The following is an 18,629-nucleotide window of genomic DNA, read 5'->3' on the forward strand; positions in this document are numbered from 1 at the left end:
TTATGTTTCAATTCGAGACACCTGGCTTATCTGTTATTGTTGGCGTAATGGCAAAAGGATTTTGGTCGTATCTTTTCTATTATTATTAACAATAGTTTTGTGTCACGACGTCTTATTCCAATCATGCATACACTTTGTTAATCGTACAAACGACTCATAAAATTCAAATTATTTTCTAATACTATTTATTTTCTTTATCCTATCGCTGTTGGAAACACGTTCAAGATACAACGGTATCTTGAGATAGGCCTAGAGTCTCTCCTGAAGCTTATTCGAAACGCAGAATTCATTAATCATAAAAATAATTCAAAAAAAATAGGTAATTTTTTTACTAGGGATTGCAAATTTATCGACTCTTCAATTTACCAGTAATCAGAACTAGCGGAAAAAAAAATTAAAATATTAAAGCCACCTTTATCAAATTAAACCAGCATTTTCAAATATTTCCTCTAATCCCTTCTTGCTGAATATATTGCATTTTTATTTTCAAGGTTTGGGTAATAACCATAGATGTTACATATTCATATTTTACAGCTGGTTAAGCTTGGTTGGCTTTTTTTATTGAAAGTAACATATTTTCGGTTATTGACAACAGAATTCCTGCCAATCCTGAAGGAACTAGAATAGAAGAAGAATGTAGAATGTTGGGAATGGGGGTTAACCACCGCGACCTTACAAATCTATTGTGTGTCCCCTTTTCTTGAGTTATAACGAGTTATAGCTCACCATACAGTCTCAGAGCTTTGACAAAAGACAGTAAGTAAAAGTTTATGACACGAATGGTTGTCGTCTCGGCGCACTCAGTGATGAGTGTTCTGGTGTTTCCCCATTTTCCTCAGAAAATCTGCATTCGCCGTTGTTTCTTAGTTTCAATCTACTGAGGAGTTCATTGAGGAGGCAGTGTCCTGTTAAAACCCCTTGACAATCCGAAAATTGTTCTTACTGATTTTTCTCTGTTGTAAGTTCTGAGAAATTGACTGCGTGTCTTACACCGTTGAAGGATTCCCATTCCAGGTTACGAATGGAGTCTTCCAGGTTCTTGAGTTGCGCTTCAGGATGGTTTCCACTTGGAAAGCAGAACGGTTCTGGTCCAATTAGAGGGGAGTGTTCGCTCCTTTTCAAGCCAGATCGTTTGCTTTTTCATTACCTTCTAGTTCTTGGTGGGCTGGCAGTGCTGGCACCCAGAATAGGAGGACTTTAAATTCTTTGCCGAATTTGCCCGGAATAAATCAACTTTTATTCATTAATTTTAGCTTCTGGCTTCTAACTTACTGCTTCTTCTAATACTGTATATTTATTTTTTAATGGTTACCGCAGTTACCGGTATTTGAAAATGATTTACCCGTAAAACGATAAGCCGGTAATGCAATCCCTAATCTTCACTGACTAAAAAATTCCATTTTAAAGTTTAGTATTGCAGTTTCTAATTTATCAAGCTTTTATGAATCAACCCATAATTAATAAAAGGCTCACAGAGAAACAGAACATTTAGTGACTTCACTAATTTGTAATTTGATCGATCGCTTATGACAAATAAAGACACCATTTGGCTTGTTGAATTAATATATCAACTCGAAACACCTGGCTGATCAGTTATGGTTGATGTAATATCAAAATTATTTCTATGGTCTCCTCGTTTTGTTGCTGACAACAGCACGGTTACCTTAATTGTTTATTAAAGTCATACGGAAAATTTTACTTCAATTTATTTTATATCAACCACTAGTTTTTTTACTTAAAATAGATTTGTTTTTATATTTTATTAAATTACAACGGAATTATAACCATTATACTTGATAATTTTAAAACCATTTTGGAAAATAACGAAAAAAAAATGATATCTCTGAACTGTTTACTAGTTTTTTGCAATTATGATAGTTTTTATGATTAAATATTTGTACAATTAAAAGATTTGCCAAATACTTTAAAGTGTTTCTAGGTAAATAAAAGATAATATGGATAGACCGAAAAAAAATTGTAAAGCTCGGTCTACCCGCCTAGAAACGTCTAAGCTCCGTCTAAGACCGTCTACAAAACTGACTGCAGTTCTCAAGTCAAGACAATATTCCGTCTTAATCCTGGTGTGTATAGAAATGTTTCACCTGTATGATATAAGATTAATGGCTAGCATACACATTGGAATTTACCTGCTGTTTTTATATATAAAATACAACTATAGCCTTGATTTTCGTGAAGATGAAAGTAAAATATGAAATTTTACTACAAAAATTGTAATTATGGTTTAAATTACATTTGTTGACACGCAATTGTGAAAATATTCGTTTGATTATAATCATTAAATATCTCTAAACAATTTTGTAAAATTATATTATTTTATGAAACTATGCAAAAATAATAAATTTTTAAAAGACTTAGTCAGTTGAAGTAAACGTATATTTTTTTTACTATTGCCACATTGCCAAGGAATAAAATGCCCTATATAAATATAATAATGTATAATCTAATAATAAATATGTATAATCAACACTAAAAAATTAGTAATATACATTTAAACCACTATAATTTTGATTAGAAGATAAAATAAATGTCGAAGAAAATAAATAAATTGTAACATCGCAGACGATATCAGTGAACTGTTCTCTTTTCGAATATCAAATCAAAAGAAAACTAAAACGTCTCACAGGCTGCACCCACATCGCTGAGGTTCAAGGTTCATGCATATATTACCACAAAACACATATGTAGACTGGTACCCATGTCTGCCTATTGTTAAGTAGCTTAAGAAAAATACCATCTAATAATCCCATAAGAATATAATGTGGTCCCAGGTACTCAAAATTCTTCCTCTTCTTCCTTTAAGATGATTCGTTATATTTATTAACAATAAACCAAGATGAAACACGAACGCCTGAATATTTTAGAAAGGATCGGAGGGATTTATTTTATTCGAATAGAAGAGGGCACAATTTGTTCACATTAACGTTTTGATTGCTATGATCTAATACAGCCAGCACACACACACACACACACACATCATTATTTATTTCTTTCTTTTATTGCCTATATGAAATTAAAAAAAAACATGTTTTTATAATGTCTACAAGTAACAATATGTTCATCATTAAATTTAAAGATTAAAGTTGAAGTCATTGTTGTCATATCAAGAACCACTCAAATCAAATATCGTGTTGAATACTTATTTATTTTCTTAACACGTCTTACGCAAAAAAAATGTTTAATGATATAGCGTGGGGTACTTACAGGTAAATATCATATTCAATATATACTCAATGATTTTTTTATTTGGAAATGTTAACACTTGTTTGGACAAACAAATCTTTTAATTCTTTTATTTACCGGACTTGTAAAAATATTTATTTTGCAAACATCGGTGTATTGAATTGGTTTAGTCATTTAATATATTTACTGAAGTGAAACTTCTTTACGCGCGATGGGAGTAAAAATTCAAAGCCGTGACACGACGAGCTAACGTCACGACACGCGTCACGAAAAGTGGTAACGATAGAAAAAGTGGTAAGCCAATGAGGAAGATGATATGGGTCTTTGGAGCGTCTAACTCGGGCCCTATGTGAGCTATGAGGCTGCAGGGGCGCATATACGGGAGGGGTAATGGGGGTAATTACCCCTCCCAGAAAGAAATTAATTTATTTTAATTATTTCTTTCGAAAATCGACAACTATGAAACTATCTGAACCCTTCCCGGACACAAACGGTACATTGTGAGACAGGAAATTGTAGAGAGAAACAACCCCTATAACATAGGATACAACACTTTAATGAACAGTGCTTTCCATGAAATCAATAAAATGAAAAATATGCCAAAGAATATACATGTACTGATTTCTTTCGAAAATCGACAACTATGAAACTATGATCCCTTCCCCGACACAAACGGTACATTGTGAGACAGGAAATTGTAGAGAAAAGCAAGCCCTATAAAGCTGCGTATAAATATGTCGAGACGAGTGCGAGAGACACCCGAGACGAGTCAACCTCAAGCGGATTTGAGGTTGACTCGTCATATTGGGACGGGGTCTGAGCTTCGAGCCGAGCCTATACCCAGCCGGACGGCGTTGTCTCCGTTTTTTCCGGAGCCTTTGGCGAACCATCATAAGGATTGGGGCGTCTATTTAACCAGTGGCGTATACACCGCGGCTCCGCGGAACAATTGCCTCGAGTCTCAAGGGGCTCGGATTCCACATCCCATTTTTATATAAAAAGAAATATTCTTTCCTTTATTTGTAATAATGTTAATAATGCATCCTAACTAGAAAGATGCAATTTTGTCTTCTCTAAAATAGTATAGGTAAGTTAGCCAAAGTAGGTAAATCTCATGTACAAAGATTTATTAGTGATTTCTTTTATAAAAACATGAAAATTTTATGAAAAATGAATAAACGTAATGAACTTTTCGTCGAGTTATTAACGACTCAAACGTAAATTATGCGCTATTTCTGCTGAACGGAATTAAAGATGTAAAACAAGCTTCTTTACATATAGGATACATAGAAGATAAGAGAGGCAAATCGAGTGTGTTGAAAAAGGTGGCCATGCTCTCAGAAGTTCCTTACGGTACTCTCATAAATAAAGGGAATCGACAAAGAAAGGAACGATTCGATATAGAAAAATCCAGAAATTTGAACTATCCAGACTACTAAGAAACTTAATTTATGGCAAATATGAAAATAATAAAGTTCCCGCCGGAGGAAGTTCCGGATGAGCTATCTTGAAAAAACAACCGTGCGGACGCTGTGCGCGTACGGTCCGCTCCATCTGAAAGCGCTGTTACTCTATTTAAAAATTTTATAGATATACAAACCACATACAAAATATATTATTGAATAAAATAATTAAAGACTCAAAAAAAACGGTACTGTCAGAAGGCTCCGCCGCCGCCGCTGCCGTGCCGTTATCTCCAGGCCGTTATCTCTGGTAGTCGGCGTTCTCCAGTTTTTTTTTATGTAAACAGTTCGAATATAATTTAAATTTATCATGAATTCCTTTAATTTATCTAGCTTGTTTTTTTACCTATTTTGAAATTAAACAAACATATACAGGGTGTTTTAAAAAACATGTTTCATCTCTCGTGGGGAAGTTCCTCACGTAAAAATAAGATTTATTTTTTATATCAACCAATCCAATTCTGCTTTGGTTCGTAGCTACAGGGGGTTAAAATAGGGTTCCCAACCGTCCTCTATTCCAGAAACAGTCCTCTTTTTGATCTGATTGTCCTCTTTTCTGTCACGTATTGAAAACTTTGTTACATACCAACTTCAAAATCTAAAAAATATTCGTTTATCGCCACAATGCTTTAAAGAATTGTTAATCTGTGTCTTTTATGTAATTTTATGTTTACTTACTGTTAGTTTATGTCTTGAAAAAAAGTTTTGTTGACAATGGTTTGCTTTATTTTATAAGTTTTGAGTATAAATATTTTTGTGTATTTTAAATATTTATCGCATACCGTTTATATAACTTTTTGGTAAATTCTCGACATTTGAGCGACGTTTCAAAAATGTTTCGCCTGTGCCTTTTTTTATCCTCTCGCCCCTATTTTTTATTTTCAAAGTTGCCAACCCTAGGTTAAGTGTTTTATCATTTTCTTCCAAGTGCTTTTAGTAATTTGAGATCGTTTGATGACTGATTTAGTTCTGATCCGGGTAGTTTTTTGTATAAAACAGTGCCACCATCGTCGATTTTTTTCGTTAAATGCGAATAAGAAAATATCCTGATTATATTCTGGCCCTATCCCTTATTATTTTTATTTACAAGCGATCTTAAGTTTATAACATATACATATATTTTATTTAATTGTTAACATTAGGGTAGTTTTACCAATTGTGTATGTGTGGAATTCCACTGATATGTGTTTTAAGTTGTTTGTTAAATTTTTAAAATTTTTTGATTGTATTTTGCTCTCTTAACTTTGTAGTGTCCTGAAGATGCAAATAAATTTTGCGAAACGTCGACAAATTTAAAACAAAGGACTTCTGTTGATTTTTTTCGATCCTAATCCAATTAAAAAACACATTATACTTAAATTTATTAATTAATTTTTTAAAATATTGAATGGTATCGAATAATACTTTAATATATTTATCAATATTTTAAAGTATCGATACTTTATATTCAATACAACCGATACCAAAATATCGATACTGCCTCAGTATCGCACAGCCCTATGAAGAATTTTGTGGGTTCGCCAAAGGCTCCACTGAAAATGGATAGCCGCGAGACAACGCCGTTCGACTGGGCAGGGACTCTGCTCGAGGCTAAATCGCTCGGCTCGAGGCTATAATATGACGAATTCCGCTTGAGGTTGACTCGTCTCGTCCTCGTCTCGGCATATTAGTACGCCTTTTGGAAAGAATTTGCTATAGCCTCGTTTCATACTCGTTTCGGGTTTGTCTCGTACTTGCCTCGGCATATTTATACGCGGCTTAATATGGGATACAACATTTAAATGAACAGTGCTTTCCATAAAATCAATAAAATGAAAAATATACGAAATAATATACATGTACTGATTTCTTTCGACGAAACTATGAAACTATGAACCCTTCCTGGACACAAACGGTACATTGTGAAACAGGAAATTGTAGAGAGAAACAAGCCCTATACAGGGGCGTATATACGGAAGGGGTAATGGGTGTAATTACCCCTCCCAGAAAGAAATTAATTAATAAGAAAAAATTTGGTATAAAATAAAATTGTTACAAAAAAGTTAATAATACAAATTAAAACAGAATATCCAAACCAATCCAAGTAGGTTTTTTCCATAGTTACAATACCTTCCAGCAAAAATTTAATTCAAATTTAGTACTTTTTTGAATATTCACACTACCCCTCCCAGGCTCAATCTCTAGATGCGCCACTGTGGGGCTGAAACTCGAAATGTAGATGGAGCTCGAAGAGAAGCTGTTAGTGGAATAGTGGAATAGCTGTTAGTGAGAAGTTTCACTTCAAAAATGCGGACATAGAGCACCATACAATTTTTTTAATTAAATACATCATGATAAAATTTAAATAACTATATGTCTTAAATCTCTTAGCAATATTTTGCATTTTATTTTACACAGAGTAAACGTATAACGTTTATTAATGACCAAAAGAAAAATTTCTCCATTGTATAAAAAAATAATGGCTGCGAAATAATAAAAATGACAGGATTCCATTGTGCACTCTGAAATACATAGTGTTGTGAAAAAATACGTATATTGACAAAGGCCTCGTACATCACAAGTAAGGAAGAACCAAGAGCCATGCTGCGTGTGAAGAAAGAAAAAAAATAATAGGACATACACAACATATGGTTGGAAATATTGTTTTTCAAGTTGGCTGAAAGATGTTTATTTACACTACGTTGCATTTAATGACGAATTCTTGAAGTTAATTATCAAATTATGTACGGCTTTCCTAAAAAAATTGTTACAGCAGTTCGGAGTTAGAAAATAAATGAATCTTTAATATTTATAAATATGCCAAAGCGTGGGGAAGGATTACTGGCTTATTTTATAGAGACTACTGCTATTGTTTAAAGAAAAGACTCGATTGTTGTAATGTTTCGACCGCTTTTTATTAATAACAACCGCTGTTATATCAGGAGAGACACATGTATGTTTATGTCATTAAATAAAAATAATTACTGCGTGTCCTGCATGTAGTTTTATAATCGTGCATTACTATACTAGGTTAATATTAAATGCAATACCCTCATATTTTAATTAATTTTTTTAAACAAATTCCTGTAATGTTTCTATTTGGTAAATTAAACCTGTGGCGGTACTTTAGGGTATACTAGAATCCAAAATTAGCAAAATAATGTTGATATAATTCCCAAGCTGACACTGGATTGAACCTCTTTTAAGTTTTTTTTAAATAGAATTGGTAATACCCTTGTATATGAATTTTTTAAACAAGGGTAATACGAAACCATGGTCTTCAACGAAATAGGCGTAGAAAATATATAGGGAGGTATCACATGGCTCTTTTTAGAATTTTAAAAACTTAGACCGCTTTTGTTCTGACCAAACTTAACTGACGTCTCTAATAGTAGATTGTTGTTATTCGAAAGATTGACAGAAAAGATATTTAGGCACAGCAAAGAGAAGAAAACATAGTTTTTTTTACGCCACCAGTTATTAACTAACACTCTTGTAGAAAAAAGAACAGATAATAGAAGTCTAATTTACTCTAAAGTCTAAAAAATGTTTTAAAGTAAAGATTAAACTTTAAGCAACTTTAGGTACAAAACTAAGCCTAAATAAATGTGTTGTTCGGTTTATCTAAGCTGGATGGATTAGGGCTCGGAGTGTAAAGTGAATGAAGAAAATTAATATTTGAAATGTAATCAAAAAGATTTCTATGCGATTCATAATTCCAAGCCTAAAACGTTCCCGTCCATTGCATGTACCGATTTGGTCTATTTAAATTGTTGACCCACATGTGTTCTGCATCTGCTTTTTTAACCCAGGCTATTTCCGCTGCTGCATCTTCTCGGTATTTTCCGTATCGATCTTCCTCGTAGATGCGTACAGTTGATGTGATTCTAATTAAAATTACTTTTTCCCACGCGTCCGCTACGTATGTATATCGATTTGGGTTTGGGTGTTGAAAATGTCATTAACTTCTGGCTCATTTAAATACAGTCCTGTTACGCCCAACCATATCATCATTACAATTTAATTATTACAAGTAGAGATGTTTTTTTTCAGATGCAAGTTCAAAATCCAGCTTAAATTTACATAATTTTATTAAGATATTTTAAGTTGAAATTAAAAAACACTATTAACAACTATTTTTAGTTGTATATACACAATTATCGTAGAATATAATAAGTAAATGTTGAAAGGAATGTGCTGATAACATTGGGATCAAGCTGTATTTGACCTGTATCATTTAACTCTTCAAAAAATTATAAACTAATAAAGAATATAATATTACTTAATCAACATTTTGACAATGAACAAATAATTTACTATCATAAGCTTCAATAGACATTAGACTTCAATCAATTGAAGATAAAAATATGTGGTTACCAAATTCTTTTAGAAATTGTTTCATTTCTAGTTTATTCAACCATTTCCAATTATTGTGGTGTAGCCTCCCTTAAATATTTAGATATTCTTCCTGTAGTTGGACCCATTGTTTTCTATTGTTGGATTATGCGAGTCCAAGATATCCCTGCTAATTTCCTAGGGTTGGTCTTCTTCTAGGTCTCTTAATTCATCGTGGGATGCTATAATTTTTGTGGTCCATCTGTTGTCCGTTCTTCTTGCCAGGTATTCTGCCGATTACCACTAGTGGGATTTGATTCTGTGAATGACATAATTATCTGGGTCTTCTGTTCGTTTTTAGTGTCCAGGTTTCACATGTATAGGTCCATGACTGGTAGTACACATTGGTCGAATGTTTTCTTACTATGATGCTAACGTAATTCTTCTGTCGATTTCTGTTGATCCTGAGCTGTGTGTTGTAGATTGTAGAATGAGTCAGAGGGGATTGGAGGGGGTGGTATTAATGGTATTAATCCCCGTGACCTTAAAGATCTATTGTGTACCTCTTTATTGTATACTCGTAATATACTCGTATAATATACTCTTTTACTATTTCCAGTGTTGTGTTATTTATTCGGATGTTTTTTCTATCTAATAACTCGTTGTACATTACTTTGATATGATTTCTCTGAATAAAATATGCACGTTGCCTATGAAAACCTTATCCTCCCTAATTTCAACGCATAATTATACAGGGCATTTTTGTATCTAACATGTAATTTTCTATAATTATCACGGACCATGATATAACGCTTAAAAGAATTTGATAATGACGTTTAGAGTAGAACGGGCCATGGTTTTGATCTATATCAGTTCGAAAAAAACTACGACTTAGTTCAACGAACATAACGGAAGTAATTTGTATTTCAGGAATTAGAGGCATACTATCGGTGCTATTTTTATGGCACTTTCAGGTATTTTAATCTGAAAAATTGAGAAATTTTATTGATTTATGCATAGCTCCGTTCTATATTTAGTTCAAAAATAGAAGTTTATTATTGTTTTTTATTATGTGGTAAAATGTGAATGTTGCCAGAAGCATGTTTTTTTTTAAATTGTTCAGTGTTTTGAAATATTTGAAATATTGTTTTTTGGTATTCAACATTCAAAATGAATTTCACAATTTTTCACAAGCATAATAAAAAGGGGATGAGAAAAAATATAATAGAATGAAAAAACTGAAGAATCTTTAAAAAAGAAAGATCTTTTAATTTTATTAATCTGTTCCAAGTAGAAGAGCGGCCCTGTATTTGTAGATCTTTGTAAGTTACCACAAAAAAAGAAATAACAAAACTTTCGCAAAAAAACTAGACGACATTATGCTATAAGGCGTAAGAAATATAAGTTTCTTTAATAAAGTCCATTAATAATCTCGTTGGGACTTAAGCCGCAAAAAGCGAAAATAGCCAGATTAACGACATTGCTGTTAAATTATTATATAAGTCCGTATGTGTAAATTTAAACGACGGGGAAGTGGGACTTAAAAGGGTTTTATCATTTAAAAACAGCATCAATCAATGTCGTTCGGTCTGTTTGTGTGTTTTGCGACTCTTTTAGGGTGGGGCCATATCACTCATCTCGCTTATTATTAATATTAATATCATTTTTAACTCCTCCACTGTTTATCGTTACTGCTTTTTTGCTTCTTTTCGTGTCCCCGTTAACATGTAGAGGTCGCAATACAATAACTGAAATGAACAGGGTTGCGGCAATATAATTTATCCAGCAGACTTAAGTCCATATAACTAGTTTTACAAACTTTCAATGAAGTAAAATCCATAAATGTATACTCAGTGTTTTGCTCAGAAATATAAAAGAGTGATGAGGTAAAATATATAAATGTTTACTCATTATTTTCTGCCTCTATGATATGCGAGACGTTGTTGTTTGTGGGGAAGCTCCTAGTCACGTGCTAGGGCTAATTCCTTCTGGCTGGACCAGGTCAAAGGGATGCGTGGCTAGATAAAAGACTTTCCTCTACTGGTCTCAGCCTTGGAGCACCAGGGGAGCATCCCATTGTATTCTCTTCTCCCGTACTTCTACATGCGTGGCTCTATAGAAGTTGATCGACTAACCTTGCTTGCGGTGTATCGCCAGCTTTGCCAGAATTCCAATGTAAGTACATCGAGTTGGCGAGTCATCACCTCGAGGGATGAGGCTCATGATCAGGTACTCAAATAGGAACTGGGCTCAAATCCAAGGAGAGACTATGTTAAAGAGGTGGAGAAAATAGGGACAGATCCTCCATCCTTGTTAAAGAGAAGGATAGGAAATATTCTGCCCTTCCTACAACAGGAAGATCCCCATTCATGATGAGTTATAACTCAAGAAAGAGGGACACACTAGATCTTTAAGGTCGCGGTGATTAATCCCTTTCGATTCATTCTATATTCTACTCATTATTTTACCTCATCGCACTTTTAAATTGAATCATATCTAGCCTGTTCACTTTGATACTATATAGCAGCGACAACGGTATATAGACATTACTAAACTACATAAATTTGAATAAAAATGTTCCAACGAAATTCTAAGAAACTTAAATGATTAATACGCATTTTTTGTTATTGTTTTTGCGTTACTTACTTACCCCGGCAACACCCAGTATATAGCATTGAAACGAGAAGAGAGAAAAAAGGCCGATTAAAGAGAACCAATTACTTATTCATTCGTATACGAACACAAACAAAATTTGTATGAGTAATATGCCATATTCACTTACAATGACTTAATTACGGGCACTTACAATATATGGATTAAAATTTGAGGTCAAAACAATACAGAATTAGAATTTTAAATAGCGCAATTAGCAATTTTCAGCTGTAGGATGGTTTTCTTCGAAGACATTCGCTCACTACAAATTACTCATTATTTATTTCTCACTATTCGATGGGAGCATTTTGACGAAACTATTCAAAACCAGAAAGTCATATTGCGATAGTGTTTCAGATATCCTTGACTCACCTATTTCATAATTTCTCGTCGGTAACGGTACCACAAAAAAATACAGTCCCATTGATAAACTATCGCTAGTAACTAGCATGTATTACGAAAACGTATTTGCTCAAAAATAAGCAACAAATTTTCAATTGACTTGTTAAGTAATATAAAATGAGTAGGTATATTCAAATTAAGAAAATATACACATGTTCACCATACTACAATACCAATAAATTTACGTAAAATAACACCAAAAGCCAGAAAATAGAAAATACATATTTATGCAAATACAAATATTTTTGTCATAGTTTCATCTATTCATGCACAACTACTACTGTCATATGGATCCTATTTTTGGGTTTTTCAAGTTGCAAAAAATCTTTATCGTCTTCAAGTTACGCCACTGGTATACATGGACTAAACATTAAAACGAAACTGTCTGTACATATCTGGCATTCTTGCAAAGCGCATAATTCTGATTAGTTAGAGTTATTAGAAATGATTAAAACGTGCCCTACCGTATGTAGAAACAACTATTACTTCAAAGACTAATGTGAATTTTTATTGGTGTTACCGATTTTGTGGGTCACTCGTTATTTAAACGTTCCTGGAAACGCTTATTAAACGTAAGGTACGTTTCCCAATGATCATTGGATTGATAATAACATAACATATGCAGATGGATAAGAATGGCTGATAACAAAACTCCGTGAATATATTGTTTTAGTTTTTATCATCGCTATTGTTCTTTCGGAAATAAAAATCGACGTATTTGCAAAAAAAGCAATTTTATCAAGACTATTTCATGAAATATTACCATTGTTTGCCATTGTCAACCACCAATATTCATTTATTTGATATTTCCCCATGTTACAATCACAGTAATCGTCAACTGCGTCCTTTTAATATTACACATAACTTTTTTGAATGTAATTCTCTCAAATATGTATTAAAATAACAGTGAAACCACATTAATTTACCAATAACAATTTCCTGTTAATTTACAGAAACTTTATAACCACTATTGCCAAATTAAGAAATGCATGACGCGAATAGAAGTTTATTTTCTATCATGCACAACAGTGTCAAAATCTTTACCTATAGAATAGTTCTTAATAGTTATTAATTAATACATTTTTAGAACACCACCCTTGTTATGATATATGTATATCATATCAGAGACACAGATTATTAGTTCATATACTTATCTCATGTACAATTATTACAAAAATTACAATAGTTATATAGTAATTTGTAAATAAATGAGATAAAACCTGAGAATATCTGCTATTTTTAGTGTTTGACATCATTTTAGTATAATTACTTTTTTTAATGTATACGTAGCAGGAAAATTATTACTCCTAATTAAATCCTTAATACTTATTCATTGAAAATCAGGGATTATGATGTTGCATCTGAGTTGAGTCAAGTAGAGTAGTCAATTTTATTTTTTTTTTCGTAAAATGGTATAAGCTAGTTCGTGAAAACCTTGATTTATCCATAGCTTTGATACTTTTTCATGTGTGTTTTGCTGTTTCCTTTTTGATTATACAAACAATTTCTTTATATATTTTTATAATCAAACTGGGTTTAGCTCCTTAATAACGGAATATTCTGTATGTTTACAATCATATTTACCGATATTTCTAGATAATGAAGTAGACATACTTCATATTTTTCTGGCGTCAATGTTGCCATTAAAAGTATTTAATCAGTAACATAATACTACAGAAAGTACGAATTAGTTTGAAATGCATTTGATAAAAACTATCTGAAAATTAGAAGATTAATAGCAATTATTTGGAAATATATTTATTTGTGTATCGTCTTATCTCTGATGTCTAGAAAATAATTAAAGGTGCCTTTGATAGTTTTTAGTGTACAATAGAATTTTCGAATTATTTAAAACGTGTAGTGATCAAAAAGAGACGGTTTCTGTCGCGTCACATTTAAATAAGAATATTTTTGACGCTAAATTTTTTTGTCAATAAATCGATGCGAAAGAATGTCGGTATGTTTAAACAGATCGCTTAAAAAACGATTTTTGTATTGGTATCACGTCACCAACGTGAAAACCGGCCAACTGGATGTTGTTAAATATTACACGCTAAATTGAATGAAGCGTTCCGTTAGACTTTTTTTGGTAGGTGGTCTGACCATCTTGTTGATCGAATAACAGACAATGAAATCAGTTAAACCGTGAGATGTTGAAAGGGCATTTAATTGGCATAATAGTCCGGATTCTTTTAGCCTTATTAAACAATCAACAAGGTGACCAAAATCTCTAGAATGGTGGAAAAAGTCGAAAAAGTTTACAGTTTTATGGGCGGATTCACATATAATTTTCGTGAGTATATGAATGGAAAAACGTCGAAAAATTGGTCATTTTTGACTCCTTATAATAAGTAAATGACAGTAATTTAATCAAACTTCAAAATTGCCAATATTTATTATACTCATAAATATGTATGGAAAAAAGTCGAAAAATTGATCAATACTTTTCATGTTTTCAAACTTATTAAAAAAGTAGTAAAGATGGTCATAAAGTTTTGAAAATTTCAGAATTTGTAAGAAATCTTATGTAGATTTAGAGTATAGTCTGTCCAACGAGAAGATCCTTGACAGTGATAGATGTGTCTGTCATTTTAATTTCAAAGTAGTTTATTTTATTTTACAAAGAAATAAGTTGGTACAACTGGAATGCATAGCAGGAAATTAATATATGTATTTAAAATTTGACTGACAAGTAACTTCAAAATATTGTGAAAAAAACTGTATAAAACTGAAAAAATGTAATCGAGTTATTTTATTTAATAAAAACGGTATGTGTTAATACAAAACAAACAAGAAGAAGACATTACATACCAAAAAATTATAAAAAAGAACTATTATTTACTTTCAAGCTTTATGAAACTACCCGCATTTATGATTATATTTATCAATATAACTTGTGTACAAATACAAATTTGTAATATTCCGCAGGAATAAATAAAATAACATAAATAAAACAAACTATTTTATTAATAATAACACCAAATTTTATACCTCACAGGTTGATTAATTAACTTTAATCTTAATTTTTTTAAACCAGTACCTTTTGACATTATTTTTCTGCAGTACTAAAATTCATTATTTACCTATCGTGTGATGTCGATATTTTACAGCTACTCCAGTTTTTAGTATGTGTTTAGTATGGTCCTTCTATCATATTCGAGATGCACTTATCTACGACGAGATGGTATACAAACTTTATTGATAGTAACTTTATTGGTGTATCTGTATAAGACTTTCTGCCTGGGCAGCGAGTATTAACCATAAACTGTGATCTGGGTTCTACAGTTAATTTTCACTCGATTTTTCCTCCACTTGACTTCAAAAGACACAAAACACACGAAATAACACGAATCAAAATGCATCATCTTCCAAAACGCAGGGTATTTGACAAAAGTTGTCACAATATTATAACCTATAATTTGGCAAGACTTTGACAAACGTCAAAAATCTAAAGGCGAGTTCATACGCATCGGCGTCCGTTTGTCGTTCATCGTTCCGTCAAACCACTAAAATTGAAATACGATCTGTCATTTTTGAAATAAACCAATGAAACTGGTTAAAAACAACAAGTGACGACGCATGACGAATTTATATTTAAACCCATCCATAGTTAACTTAAAAATTATTAGAAACTTTTTTTAGTAAAATAAATAGATTGGTATGGGACGTCATCTGCTTTTTTTCTGTCATCGTCTGTCGAAATCTTACCTGAGAAAAAAAACAGAGTATATATAATCTTTTTAAGGCTTGAATACTTTGGTTTTGTAAGAAATTTGATTTTTGGAAACCTTGATTTTGAGGATTTTTTTATGATGGTTAAAACTTTACCTACAACTAATGCTGTACTTATAAAGCCAGAATGGACTACACTTTCCTGTTTTATGTCTTTTAGTTTTATCAAAATTGGTAACTTGGCAAAAATCGCCAATTTTCTGGGCTATATGTATGGAAAAAAGTTGAAAAATTGACAATTTTTGACATATTTTTAGAACATGAAGAAATATAGTAAACAAAGCAGTAAAATTTTCAAAAATGTAGCGATTGTAGGAAATTTTACGCAGGTTAAGAATATTTACACCCTTAGAGTGCGTCGTTGTACCAGAAAATTGGATTTTATGACCTCATATTTTATTGAATTACAAATAGTTAATAACAACTTCTATCAACTAATCATCAAAATCTATCACTATTTTTAAACCACTAAATTTGATACTTTCTGCTTTTTTTCTTAGAGAACCATGGCACACTTTGCATAAATTTCTTAATTAAGTCGTCGTAAACTAGCCTTAGGAAATGTTTCGTCCAACTATGGAGAAAAAAATGCTGATATAATTGAGCCATTTAATTGTGAGTGACAATTAGAGCCTGTTGCGGGACACGAAGAATTTTATCAAACGTGGGAATTACAGAGGCATGTACATTATTGTACACACAACCAGCAAATGTGTTAATAGAATATTTCATTTCCTATATGTTACTTAATGAGATGGAATTTACATTGTGAATTCTACCGTATGATCAAAAAAAAATGGCGTCCAGTTGGCTTGGAAACGACGATCGATGACATTTCCCATATAATTTTACATATAAAATGACAGCGATCTTCATTTCATAGCCATCGCTGACGCCTTTTTATTCGATCATACGTTATCTTTATGGTTAGTTTTCGTTTATGTTCATGCTCGCAATCTATATCTTACTAATATATAAAATCCTTAAGTGACTGACATACTGATTAATCACGACCCTGCTCAAACCACTCAACGTAAGAAGCTGAATTTTGGCATACAGGTTGATTCTAGGGTGTAGAGGTTCGATAAGAAGGGATTTTTCGAAATTTCAGTTCCAAGAGGGTGAAACCACCCCTCAAATATCACAATATTTTTTATTTAAAAAACGGTCAAGTTTCCGAAAAAACGCTTAAACACGTATATTATATTTTGTTTTTACATATTTTAAGATTTTTAAAAATGTATACAGGGTGTTTCGAAAAATCTGGTCATTGATTAATCACGATCCTGCTTAAAGCGCTTGACGTAAAAAGCTGATTTTTGGAAAACAGATTGACTTTAGGGTGTGGAGGTTCAAGAAGAAGGGATTTTTCGAAACTCGAATTCTAAGGGGGTGAAACTATCCCTCAAATATTAAAATATTTTTTATTTAAAAACCGGTGTTGTTTTACATATTTTAAGATTTTTTATAAATTTATACAGGGTGTTTCATAAAATATGACCATTGAGTAATCACGATTCTGCTTAAACTGCTTGACGTTTAAAGCTGATTTTTGGCAAACGGATTGACTGTGGGATGTAGAGGTTCGATAAGGAGGGGTTTCTCGAATCTCAAATTCCAAGAGGGTGAAAACGCCCCTCAAATATTACAATATTTGTTATTTAAAAAACGGTTAGCCTTTCGGGAAAACGCTTGGACAAGCATAATGTATTTGGTTTTTTTACATATTTTGAAATTTTTAAAAATCATACAGGGTGTTCCAAAAGATGGGTAATTCTTAACCACGATTCTGCTTAAACTGCTTGACGTATTTTTATGAACGGATTTTCGAAAGTCAAAATCCAACGAGATGAAACTACCCCTCAAATATTACCAAGTTATATAATAATATCGCCATATTGTTTTTTCTCATGCTGACATAAATGTGAGAAAATTTTATCCAGTTTGTATGTTAATGGAAATTCTTGCTTTGCTTTATCATCACCATTACAAATGATTAATTCGACGCGAACGAAGTCGCTGGTACACGCTAGTATGTTTATAAATAGTATACTTCCAATCACACATATTATATAAAACATTAAAGATTTAAATGATTGACACCTACCATGACGCTATTTTCACTCAAAATCTAAAGGTTCGCGAAGTAATAAATCAACACAATTAAAATGTGCTTATTAAGCAAACCCCAGTTTATTATACTTAAGTAATTATAAACAAAAAAGCATATAATGACTAGCATTAGATTCTAATAACAAATTAGACACCTGGGCTACTAAATGCCTGATTTTCCATACTTATATCTAGTTATAACATCACAATGTTGGCATTCTTACTGTCAGAAAAAAATACCCGCGTTAATGAAGTGAAAATTAAAAACACTAATAGCGTATAATTATAACCTATTGGCATGATTATTAAGTATGCCAAATTTGCTGGCCTGCATGACGCAATTTTTTATTTATCAATAAAGCCGGCAAGGAAGAATCTCGAGGGGCAGTTTCTTATAAAAAGGACAGTGTATTGACCCGACTGGCTACATTGGGGCCCTACTTGATTATTCCTCGACGTAAAATTCAACCTGGATGGCATATCAATGACTTTTGAAACTTGTGTATTGTATTTATAATGCTTATCGTCTCTGTTGCAGGTGCACATGAAGCAGTATGGCTGCCAGCAGGACGCGATACTATTGAAAAGATGAATTGTGCAGAAAACTACAAAGACCTGCTGCTCTATCTTGAACAAGTCCAGGTACGTACTGAATGTGATTTCGAAATTGTTCAATTATGCAACACCCCTCATAATATTCGGTTTTATATCCAAAGAAGAGCGATAAATAAATCGTTTAAGAAATACCAGAAA

General features: G+C 32.4%; 1 protein-coding gene across 4 annotated transcripts in view; it reads left to right on the forward strand.

Moving 5' to 3' along the window:
• The window catches only part of LOC115882566 (rho GTPase-activating protein 7), a 65,829-nt gene that overhangs the window by 26,874 nt on the left and 20,326 nt on the right, over positions 1–18,629 (forward strand). For 2 of the 4 annotated variants that reach the window (XM_030900741.1, XM_030900743.1), the window contains exon 2: positions 18,415–18,518. In XM_030900741.1, coding sequence (XP_030756601.1) covers positions 18,465–18,518 — 54 coding nt within the window. In that variant the 5' untranslated portion in view covers positions 18,415–18,464. Of the gene's footprint in view, positions 1–13,868; positions 14,326–18,414; positions 18,519–18,629 lie in introns of those variants that run through there. The other 2 variants (XM_030900739.1, XM_030900740.1) reach the window with 2 other exon arrangements.

The sequence above is a fragment of the Sitophilus oryzae genome, unplaced genomic scaffold (genome assembly GCF_002938485.1).
Source record: "Sitophilus oryzae breed Bouriz unplaced genomic scaffold, Soryzae_2.0 scaffold_177_pilon_pilon, whole genome shotgun sequence".
Lineage (NCBI taxonomy): Eukaryota > Metazoa > Arthropoda > Insecta > Coleoptera > Curculionidae > Sitophilus > Sitophilus oryzae.